General features: G+C 38.8%; 2 protein-coding genes across 2 annotated transcripts; one reads left to right on the forward strand and one right to left on the reverse strand.

Annotated features, from left to right (window-relative positions):
* tmprss2 (transmembrane serine protease 2) lies at positions 1 to 6,919 on the forward strand. The gene is made up of 14 exons (XM_036524862.1): positions 1 to 66; positions 255 to 312; positions 789 to 972; positions 1,226 to 1,318; positions 1,476 to 1,592; positions 1,974 to 2,103; positions 2,296 to 2,409; positions 3,430 to 3,473; positions 3,709 to 3,877; positions 3,969 to 4,141; positions 4,539 to 4,634; positions 5,611 to 5,753; positions 6,536 to 6,688; positions 6,825 to 6,919. Exons 2-14 carry the CDS (start codon positions 298 to 300, stop codon positions 6,834 to 6,836), a joined length of 1,443 nt encoding a protein of 480 aa, XP_036380755.1. The 5' UTR covers positions 1 to 66; positions 255 to 297; the 3' UTR covers positions 6,837 to 6,919.
* Positions 6,920 to 7,912: 993 nt separating this feature from the next.
* LOC118773944 (protein FAM3B-like) lies at positions 7,913 to 8,819 on the reverse strand. The gene is made up of 3 exons (XM_036522986.1): positions 8,748 to 8,819; positions 8,521 to 8,653; positions 7,913 to 8,145 (listed from the first exon to the last, which is right to left on the reverse strand). Exons 1-3 carry the CDS (start codon positions 8,774 to 8,776, stop codon positions 8,062 to 8,064), a joined length of 246 nt encoding a protein of 81 aa, XP_036378879.1. The 5' UTR covers positions 8,777 to 8,819; the 3' UTR covers positions 7,913 to 8,061.
* Positions 8,820 to 11,832: the final 3,013 nt, after the last annotated feature.

Genomic DNA, 11,832 nt, shown 5'->3' on the forward strand with positions numbered 1-11,832 from the left:
AAAACTGCTTTTTCAGAGAGGTCATTTACCTTTATGCTACAACACTATCAGGCAAGGCTCACTGGGGTATGGCAACAACTGTATTTTTTGTCTACACTTTTAAAGTGAAGATGTTTAACTGATCCAGTTCACTCCAGACTGTATTTGAACTGTATTCAAGACCTCTATATCTTAGATACAATCTCTTGTTTTATGATATTTACACTGATTGTGACCAATCTTTTTAAAATTTTCTTTTCCAACGGACTCGCCAGTTCCAGAGAAAGGAGTTCTGCTATCAAGGTTGCAAGAAAAATCATGACAACTAATGCGGTACGTCCCTTCCATTGTTGTCTATTGTCTTTGTCATGTTAACTGTTTTCACTCATAGAACAGGGCAACATGAATCGAGAGAAGCAATTTCTTTCTATTTAGAAAGACGTAGCTTTGTTTAGGTTTGCTTACAATAGGGAAATGGTCATGGAATGTCAAATTACTTGTTGAAGTTCTCTCAGATAGCCAAATGAAATGGAAATGAAATTCAAAATAATATACTGAAGGCTTTAACTACCAACGATAGCATGCACAGAGGAAACGATCATTTGTTAAATTAGCTGAAGTGATTGCTGTTGAGAATACCATGAACAGCTCAGTGATCAGTCAACAGTCACATCAATATGAATTACAGTGGAGATAAAAGCCTATTCAATTCATTTTGTTTGGCATTCTTAAATGCTTTTAATTTAGAGGATGCAGTATGTTGGTGATATTGTTCCTATAACTCTGTATGTTTCTTTTTTATTTTACAGAGGTCTAGTCCCTACTATGTCAACTATGGTTTTCAGCAAGGAGAAAACCAGCCTCCCTCCTATACTCCATCTCCAGGAGTGTTTCAGCACCCGCCCTCCAGTGTACCCCAATATAGCCCACAACCAATCAATACTCATTTCACCTCCATTGCTGGGCCCCTGCCCCCTGCCCACAATCACAAAGGTACAGTACCTGAGTCACTTTCTGGACAATCGAAATTCCTGACAGTTCATACTGTCATACTGGCATCTTATACTAGCATTGCATTCACAATCCAAAACTTTTTTTGTTTGTGGAGAGCGTTTTATCATTGTTTTTCATGAACAGAACTCACCTAGCCCAAATGAAGCCCATACAGGTATCACACTTTTACGATCATAGGTAGAAGGTTTTGAAATTGAATTCACGTGACTGACTATTGTTTCATGTGTTTCAGGGGCAAAAAAAAGTTACTGCAAGTGCATCACAGCCTCTATCATCCTTGTGTTATTTTTGCTCGGTGCCATAGCGGTTCTGCTTTGGTATTTCTGTAAGTACTGGGCAAGGGGAGTTTCCATGGTTTTAGATTGTACCCTTAAGGGCTTTTGTTTTCCAAAGCAATAGCCCCTCGGCTCTCTCTGGCATTTCACTTTAACTCCTTGGGCATATGTGACACACTGTACCATTGTCCACATTTGCCCCCTCAGTGTCCTACCAGTGTGCTTTTGGGGTGACCTGTGGCAACAACACCAAGTGCATCAGCTCCTCTCAATGGTGCAATGGAGTGAAGGACTGTCCAGAGGGGCAGGATGAAGCTCAGTGCTGTAAGCATTTTGTACCGATGCCCCGCTCTTGACCATGTTGTTAGTGTGCTTTGTGTAGTATTTTGTTTACCGTTTTAAATCCTTTGTGGTGGAGCGCTGCTATAGCTAACATTACATTTAGCAGACGCTCTTAATGAGAGCAACCTACATTGGTTACAGTTTTTTTTCTACAATGCTATCCATTTATACAGCTGGAAATATGCTGTGGCAGTTGTCGGTTAAGTATCTTGCCAAAGCATACAGCAGCAGTGCCCCAGCAGGGAATCAAACCGGCAACCTTTTGGTTATGAGTCCTGCTTCTTAAACATTGTGCCTCACTGCTGCCCAGGAGCCATATATGATACAGCTGAATCAAAGACCATTCTTCATTTTGTTTTCCAGCTCGACTCTATGGTGCAGATTTTGTACTTCAGGTGTATTCGCCTGAAAGCCAGTCTTGGAAGCCTGTGTGTGCTGACAGATGGGATAATAACTATGGGAGGGAAATGTGTGCACAGATCGGATACAGTAGGTGAGCTGTCCACTGTTTGGAAAAGTTAACTGCTTTTAAAAATACAATCCTGCTTTCTTGTTACACTTATACAATGCCAAATGTCAATGTCAAAAAAGAAATAAATAAACGAATAAAAATAAAGGCAAGGAAAGGATATATGGTTTGAGTGAACAGGTTTCAGAGACAATTTTACTTGTGTATTCTTCACAGAAAAACCTATGTTAGATCGGGACAAATACAGTCAGGTTCAAGAAGCTCTGATGGATACATGAAACTAACACCTACATCAAGCCCTGCAACCTTGCATAAGAATTTCATCAGCAGGTAAGAAAGATGCCCTGCAGATTAATGCCTATTTTCCACTTATCTCTCTTGCTATACCTGAACACACTCGTGCCAAATTCACTGAGTGATGGTTTGTTTGTGTTTGTTTGAAATTTCACATTCTGTATTTTATCACCAGCTACCATAACCTTCCGGGGTCTTATTTGTTTTTCAAGTCCATCACCTTTTTGGTACATTATTATGTATCAAAGATGTTTGTACATTATTGTAGCAGACATTATATTCTTTACCCAGCCCTCTAATATCCATGCTTTGTTAACTACTAGAAGCTAGGCGGCAAGCTTCATTATGTAGTATACATTTCAATGGGAAAGTACTGCAGGCAGCAAGCGGGTATCGCAATACAGTATCATTATTGTGAATTATTAGAAGTTTTTTGGCAACTGTATTGGCCCTTATTCAGCCATCTCAAGTACGTTTCTCCGGACAAAGTCGAAACACCCATTCTGGAGGTGTGCGTGCAGACATCAGGTTCGCACAACTGGGTTCGGGGAAACTCTTGTGAAATCATTGACCATGAGTGTTTCAAAAAATAATTTGTTTAAAACCTGCCATTTCATTTAAAGAACTGCAATTTATTTGAAATATATATGAAATTATTAAATTTCCAAATGAGAGTGGCCGTGGTGCTCAGCTTTACTTAATCATGAGGCAGTATAAAAAATAAAATAGCAAACTAAGTGCTTTGTAAGATTTTTTTTTCCTAAACCATTAACAGTGTGCCTAGTGAGCTATTAAACACAGGCGGCACTGCCCAGGCAATTTTTAGAGAGTGACGTCACTGACAGGGTTTAAGGGTCTCATTAGTTTTAAAACTACAGTATTTACAGGAAGTGGGTCAGAGATCGAAAACTTTTTTTTTATCGATTTCTCATACATTGTATTTAACCCACTGCTCCTCCAATGTTACTGTGGCAGAACTTACTACAGTGTTGCCATCTAAGCAAGAACACGCTGTACCGTGTGATTCTGATGGCGCAACTGTTCTCCTCCCTCCAGTAACTCCTGCTCAGCTAATGCGGTGGTCACACTACGATGCATTGGTAAGCCATTATCTTGGTTGCACTGTGTCAGCAAATAGTGACATTCAGCTGAGGGTCAGAATTACAGAAATGTGTTATGATTGTATATATAATTACAGTGTATACACAATAGCATAGTAGCATAGTACAATATAATATGGAATATTGTTTTAGCTGTTGAATCTGAGAATTCAGGCACAAGGCAAAATAAGGTATCTTTTGGAATGTGTGAGCTTTGCTTGTGTCTCATCTCTAGACTGTGGCTCCAGAACACTCCGCACGGGCTCGCGAATAGTGGGCGGCCAGGTGGCCAGCAGGGGGGCTTGGCCCTGGCAGGTCAGCCTACAGTTTCGATACCAGCACCTGTGCGGTGGGTCCATCATCACCCCCTATTGGATTTTGACAGCCGCTCATTGTGTAGCAGCGTGAGTCCAGTGGCATGGCGAGCATGCTTTTTCAGTTATTCTTATTACTCTCATTCCACAACGTCTGTCTCATTCCCATCATGCATTACAGGAACCCCAACCCAAGAGACTGGACTGTGTTTGCAGGCTATCTCAGCCAGATTGACATGGATTATAACCCAGGCAACTCAGTTGAACTTATCATCTCCCACAAAAACTATGACAGCCAGACCAATGACTATGATATTGCTCTCATGAAACTGATGAAGCCCCTTACAATGTCAGGTAGCACTTTGAGTTCTTTTTTTTGGCTCATACATTTTAACTGGTTTACACGGATAATGCAGTTGTGTTGTGTCACTATGTTATGCACATTCTCCCTGCTGAGGACAGAAACTGATATTCATTTCAACACAACGTTCATCTTTTTGCAAATGAATATTACACTATTCTACCTTTTCTATGTTAGTTCCTTTTATTCTTCTTTGGCTTTTCTGTTAATGGGCATTGGGCATGTATGTATGAGTAGATTACCACACAGTTTTGGAAGATTTTTACGAATAGGTTTTCCCATAAATCTCAGACAGTTGTATGATATGTGGAAGCAAATATGCACATTTTTAGTTTCCTGAAGTTATGTCAAAAAGTAATACACCGTATATATTTCTCATACCTGCTGTAGATGTGGTGAAGCCAGTGTGCTTGCCTAATGCTGGTCTCAACTTTAATGCGCCTCTACAATGCTGGATTTCAGGATGGGGAGCTACTGTGAGTGATGGTAAGCAGCTTCCTCAGTGATCTCAATATAGGCCCCATTTGAACTGTGTCATGTTGCCGTCTTCTCTGTGGCTGTCTGCCACTGCTATTTATGATCTGTGGCTCAGCAGTTAAACATTTCTTAATGGTTCCCCAAGAATATACACATAGAATATGGTGAAAGGACTACAGACTATTTCCATTCTGTAGCAAAGTGCGAGAGCAGTCACCCCACCCAGCCTTGAATCCAGGTCTACAGGGTACCAAACATGTGACTTTGACCGCGACGCCAACGAGCCAGGCTCGTTGGTATGGCAGTCAGAGCGCATACTCAACCATAGTGACGGCACTCTGTCACATTCACAACCAGCTTGTATGGCAGATCAGACAGATTCTCAAAATTTAGAGATTCTGTCAGTAATGGCCCAGAGATGACACAGAATGCTTTGGACTCTGGAATTCTGACCATGATGTTATGAGTATTGCATCCTACAGTATATCAGCAAATTTAGATATGTCACGCATAACCAGAGAGAATTTATCATGCAGTGCATTCTAAGATGTTTGAAATTAAAAAATAGCTAAAAATTATGATAATCCAAGTAATGAATACAATTGTTTTACTTTGGATTATATCACCCAAAACATATGCATGACTACATATACCTCTTTCAAAGACAATGCATAGGATTTGCCAAAATTGCAGTTGCACTCCACACGTGATATTTTATTTTAATTTATATTTTAAGTTACTTTTTCCAAGAGAATCTTTTTAAGTGTTAATTATGTACTCTGTTCACCACTGAGAACTCTCATAATTTTCTTGAATCACAGCATAATTGAATAATTTTGCAGATGTTCATGTGGAGTATATGTGAATGTTGTTGCACCATCTTATCAACACTGACAGTGGATAAGAAAGCATAAGAATAACAAGAAAAATCAGGTAACCCCACTGGCATTGATAATATTTTGAGATTTGGTTGCCTGTATTTCAGGACATGGGTCAGTAGTTCTGAGGGAGGCTCAGGTCTCAGTGATAGATCGAGCTACATGCAACAGCCGTGCAGTATATAATGGAGAAATCACTGATACCATGATCTGTGCTGGCAAACTACAAGGTGGAGTGGACTCTTGTCAGGTAATGTGAAGCACACCATTTTGTTTTCAGCTTCTTTTATGCTCTATTATCTATGAAAACTGTGTGCAAATAATAAAACAATGAGCGTGAGAAAGGTGTATTGTAGATCTAATTTAAATGTGCCAATGTGTGCTGTGACAATATTACAGTTTGAGTGTTGCAATTGTGTAACACCATTTACAGTATGTCACTTTGTATGATCCACCTGATATTGCATTTCACGTTTTGACAAATTTTCCACTCACAGAACCAACCCCTTTGTATACAGTACCTAAGAATACCATCCAAGAGAATATGCCATTTACTCAATGTATGGAGCCTGGCTGTATATAACTTAACACGAATGACAACAATGGCCTCATTTTGCAGGGCAAACACTGCCATTGGAAAATTTGCCGATACTTTAGCTTGTGGTATAATCTTTTCCCATTTTAACTAAATATCAATATTACCAAAATGTTTGTAAAGAAATGCTTTTTTATCACCCAGGGAGTCTTTTCCTCCTTTGGACTCCGTTGTTGTTTTCGTGTGTTATTATATAAAAACACAGATTTTACATGAATGGAATAATGTCTTCCTTCACCTTTACTTTGTTACTCTATTCTTTACTCTATATCCTTACTCTATTCCCTAATCATAATCAATGGACTGTATGGTTCATATGTATTGCTTACAGGGTAATGTAGCCCTTTAGACAGATTAAAAAAAAAATCTGTTCTATTAGCCTTTTTATCTGGGACAGTTTTTCTCTTCTGTAAATGTGGCATTGCTGTGTCTCGCAGGGTGACAGCGGGGGACCTCTGGTGACAGAGAATAACTCTGTATGGTGGCTGGTTGGGGACACAAGCTGGGGTTACGGTTGTGCCCTTAAGAACAAGCCAGGTGTATATGGGAATGTGACCTTCTTCCTGAGCTGGATCTATGAACAAATGCAGGTAAGGGAAACCATTCGACCCAAGCAGCCATTTCTTGCCTGCAAATATACAAATTGTCATCTGTTTGTATTAAGATGTTGTATCTCACAGAATTTTCAGAAAATGCACTTGTCTTAAATGTCTAATGTCATTACAGAAATATCCCTGAGGAAAAAATGGGATGGGATTGCCATAAACTGCTGATGAAGAAACCAATACATGTTGGTCTGCCTATTTTTAAATTCATTTGTACCAGAGATGCATGTGTTTCCTACATCTTTTTTTTTTTAACTCAGAGGAATAATATCCGAATTTTCAGTTTTTACTGTATGCATACTGTCAATGTTCAAAAGTGACATGTATAAAACAAAACTGATAACTGTAACTTCATTAAGTGACATGTATAAAACTAAACTGATAACTGTAACTTCATTTTGTCTCTCCTTACATTCTGTTACCTTTTAACCTCCTGAACAAATCAGTGTCATATTCCCTATGCAATAATTTTGTCAAAATATGCATACATTAGAAATATCATCCAAATAACTGCATATATTACAGAATACATTGAGATACATTTATTGTAAAATATATGCACAAATGTGCATGTGTAACAGTGACAATAATTGATACATATGATTCTTGACATGTCATGTCATCATATATGAATATGAGACATTTTGTTATTTTGATATTTTTTTAAGGAATGCCACAATATATATGTATAAATGTACATACATGACAGAAACAATAATGAATATTTTTTTTTGTTAAAAACATGCTGTAACATTATGAATATTTCCTAAATGTGGAGATTATTATTGTATCATGAAATCACACATCATTTATTATATTACATATATTTATTTGAATGGACTGTTATGTAAATATGGATTGTCAAAAAATTAAATTTTGTTATTAGACTGTCTCTGTGACTGTGTATCAACACATAATTAATTATGCTTATTGCTGTGTAGACCCTGAGTATAAAAAAATGAGATGAAACTGTTTGTTGAAAATACACAGATTTCATGTTTTTATTAACATGCAGTACTTTATTGATACACCAGGCATTTCACAAACAATACATGAGCAAACAGCAAAGACAATGTTTTTCAAGCAAACCATTGCCATCACAGTTTTATCATTGTTCACCTGCTTGGCAAGTTTATGGTACATGTTAATATGCTTTACACTTTTACATTAGAATATATACTTTGGAACTTTAATTAAATTTTGCCCAGGGTTATATGCACCTGAATAACTGACAGGAAAAAAGTTATTATGAGTTTTTACGACCAGTTTCATCCAATTTAAATACTTAAGCAGTACATAGGTATATCGTACAGGTACAAAATCAATGATACTTTACAGTTATATGGAATCACATGGTTCTACTGCTGTGGAACACATCCATCTATTTGTACCTCTGTTGGCCAGCCCCGATATTTGTTAGTTTTTTTGTCCGATAAATAGATCTGAAAACAACAGCATGGAAAAATAACTCTGGTTACATGAAAATACAGGGAAATGAGAAAGATGCACACTTAACCTCAAAGTATAAAATTCTGAATAGATTCAGATGAAAGGGACTTTGTTCAATCTCAGTTGAATTGTAGTTGAAATGTTATAATTTAAGACAATGCATCAGATTAAAATGAGTAATCTTGGGCTCATTAAAATCAAAGATTTCATCCATGACTTATGTGTAATAAATCCCTACACTATTTTTAATCATCATCTATGAAGGTAACAGAAGTTAAATTACAAGGCTGCAATAGATCAAAGAATTAAAAACAATCATGGAAAGAAGAGAACCTATATGAAATGAAAAATAGACAAAAACACCCTACCTTCTCCTTATTTAAGACATCTGGGAGTGTAAACCCCTTTGCTCCCAAGAAGACCCAACTGGCACGGAAAGCAATTTTATTGATAAGAGTACTGCCAAGATTCTCTATTTCCTTCTTGGCCTCAGGCTTGAGCCTTTGTGAGGAAAAGACCAGGAATTAGGGTAGTGAACACATAGTATTCCAGGAAGACAGCTGTTTAAGAGGCATTTTAAAGGCGGCCTACTTACTTGGTGCTTCCTTCATCAAATGTCGTCATCAGCACAAAGGATCTGTTTGGAATTTGCTGAATAAACTTCACCATGGCCCCTGAGTTATCTGTAAATTTCAACAGCACATGTAAGTTTCCCATGATAGGCAAGTGAAAATCACCTATTGAGTAAACTTAAAGAGCCATGTTTTCCTGATAAGTTCATCACAAGCTAAAATGATTTACACTTTCCTGGAATAGCAGGGCTCAGTTAGTGGGGCAAGCCAACAGGAAGAAGAGAGCCAAAAGACTGAGGAGATAACAGCATTTACTACTGGTACCAACAAGCCTCTCTCACAAAGACTTTGTAATATCGAGTCATAAAATGGCAATATATTGCATGTAACTAACAGCTGTATATAGCAACCTTTGGAGGAAGTTTTGTATTTTTGCTGGATGGTCAAGAATACCCATGCTCAACAGATGAGTGCATCCAGACATTGGGGAGCATATAAGAACTCCCAATGCCCCTGATGAGTGCATGCTGTTGGGTACCTATGACATCACAGAGAGTGATAAAATATAGCCATGAGACTGCCAAGATTGTCCAGAGGATGATACAAAGCCAAAATCACTTTTTATACAGTTCTCTACCTACCAAAAGCTTTACTCTGGTTTCACATCAAAGATGGCATGTGATAGTCACCCCTCTTTTTGGACCCCCGTCAGTTTGTCACCACTGGTGCAAAACAGAGGCTATGATCACCACCCATTTGTGATAGAGAGGTGAAAAAGATTGAAAGAATTGCAGCCTGCACCCTGACTGAAAAGTGTAGGGCATCCAAGGACTCCAAGTGACAATAAAGCCACTTGGCAGCTTTGTATGCTGACTTTTGTGTGGGGTACACAGTGAAACAATAAATAGAAAATACGCTTTCCGTATGTACTTTCCATAAGTAAATGTATGTACAGGAGTTGCTCCGTTTGACTACCCAGATGAAAAAAAAAATCTATCACAGTATTGCATCATGCTTGTACAAAATAACATGCTGAAAGGTTATGGTCACAGATTTATAGGGTGGAGTAAAATAGTATGGCAAGTGCAGATTTCTACAATGCAGAGCAGCTAAACATAATATGTACACTGATACCAATGGAAGCACTGAGACAGAGGAAAGCAGAAACCATGCTGTATGCTACTTGTACCAAAGGAGAAGAGAGTTCCCTCAGAAGTATTCACCATCTTGCTAGACTAATGTCAAAAGCAGCCACTCTTGCATGGAACTTCTCTAATGTGGTCAATGCCAAGAGCTACAACCGTTGCTAGATTATTCCTGAGTCACACAGAGCCTCTCCCATACCTCTACCCTGACTACAGAAGAGACTAAGCCTCACACTGAATCTTCCAGTTATGGCCTGGAAATTTACTATAAGCCAGGCTAGATGCTAGGACTATAGTCTTGAGTGTATTAAGCACCTGCTGATTCTTGGTGTGCTGCACATGTTACGTTGGACAGCTTCTCAATTAACTAAGGTAGGACATAATCTCAGGAGCATCATCCACGCCATACCCTTGCAGCACCAAAAAGGCTGACCAGCTGGGTACTTTTATTAGGACAGCGACTCAACACCTGACATCAACTACCCCACTGCCCATGAAGGCTGGTCTATCGCGACTGATCTAGCCTGTCCGACACAATGCCACAGAGCCTGCGAGGACCTCAGGAAGAGGTGTTCCTCGTGTGAGGTGCTACGAGGGGGTGACCGTATTGCACCAAGAGAACCCTAAAGAGTCTGCTGTATGGACAGCATGTTTCAGAAAAAGTGGGTGTCTGACACTGCACCAAACAGCATTCTACATCTCTTCTCTGCTCTGTGAGCTTCCTTTTTGGCAGCTCTGGAATACAGGTCCTCTGGGAGCAGTGTCAGGCCAAGCTGTTTCTGGATGACCCACTGTCCGTCCTGTCATGCTCCCTATCTGGAAAAGGCATGATGGATTGAATGTACTTTATCATGCCTTTGACTTACTGCTAGGTTGGTGCTGGTGGCACAGGATGGAATTAAAGAATCTCAATGCTTAACTAAGGATCCAAAAGGCTATGTGCTATGGGGTACACAAGAAAAGGGGAGTTGCCTAGTCAATTATTTGAACAGGAACAGGCTCCTATTTGATTAAACGTAGATAGCTGAAAATGAACAGAGGCCTATGATGCAGAGAGGAACGCCATAGCTCCTGATAAGGTGAGGTTGTGACCCTGCTTTGAATTGGTGTCAGCATGAGAGTACTTTTAATAATGAGAGTTAAACTGAACACTTTGGACTTGACACACCACTGAAAGCTAAATCAACAATAAGCCAACTGGTTTTTAACTTGCAGGGGCTATAGTATGCAAGACTGTAGCTTCAATCTGGTGCCACCTGTTGTCTTTGATACACTTAAAAGACCAGGCCTGGATTCCATCTTAAATATGGATTTAGGCAAATCCAACATTTTTTTATTCTAACAAAACACTTCCAATCAACCTTATTGAGTGCACTTTAATCATATCATGTAATTATGGAAAAAAGAAGCACTTTTAGTCACTGCCCTAAGTTAAGAGCAAAGTACATTACTATAATCTGGGCCTAGATAACAGAAACCTACTGTATCAGTGATGATTTCGGCACATAATATTATGTCATGTCATGGTAACTGTTTTCATCAGTTTCAAATGAGCATAGATCATAGAACAAAATGCTGTGTTTACAGTGAGGCAATTAGCAGATTTGGGGACATTTCCATTCCATTCAATTTCCATTCGCTTAAATGCATAATGACTGTGCCTCATTTACTGAGCAGAAACAGAAGCAATACACAGGCAGTCCATTTATTTTCATCGATATGTATCTTGTCATTTAATAACCGTACTGTACCTCCTTTCCACATTTCAAAGTGTGCGGTATCAATCACCTTCCCTGATGATGCTGAGAGGGAAAAACACAAAGCCGCCGTTAATATTCATTTCGCTAGGGAAACACAAGCAAAATATGTCTTTGAAATAAGCAACTAACATGTTGGTTAAAAAAAAAAAACAAACAATCAGAAATATTCTTACCATTAACTGCTGCAATGTTAATCCCTTTTC

The sequence above is a fragment of the Megalops cyprinoides genome, chromosome 3 (assembly GCF_013368585.1).
Source record: "Megalops cyprinoides isolate fMegCyp1 chromosome 3, fMegCyp1.pri, whole genome shotgun sequence".
Lineage (NCBI taxonomy): Eukaryota > Metazoa > Chordata > Actinopteri > Elopiformes > Megalopidae > Megalops > Megalops cyprinoides.

Excerpts from the sequence above, each read along its gene's own strand:
- tmprss2 (XM_036524862.1), top strand. Across the intron at positions 1,319-1,475 it reads GGTTCTGCTTTGGTATTTCT|TGTCCTACCAGTGTGCTTTT; the intron begins GTAAGTACTGGG and ends TTGCCCCCTCAG. Across the intron at positions 3,878-3,968 it reads GCCGCTCATTGTGTAGCAGC|GAACCCCAACCCAAGAGACT; the intron begins GTGAGTCCAGTG and ends CATGCATTACAG.
- LOC118773944 (XM_036522986.1), bottom strand. The coding sequence starts at position 8,776 with ATGACGACATTTGATGAAGGAAGCACCAA. Across the intron at positions 8,654-8,747 it reads TTTGATGAAGGAAGCACCAA|GCTCAAGCCTGAGGCCAAGA; the intron begins GTAAGTAGGCCG and ends TTCCTCACAAAG. Across the intron at positions 8,146-8,520 it reads ATGTCTTAAATAAGGAGAAG|ATCTATTTATCGGACAAAAA; the intron begins GTAGGGTGTTTT and ends TGTTGTTTTCAG.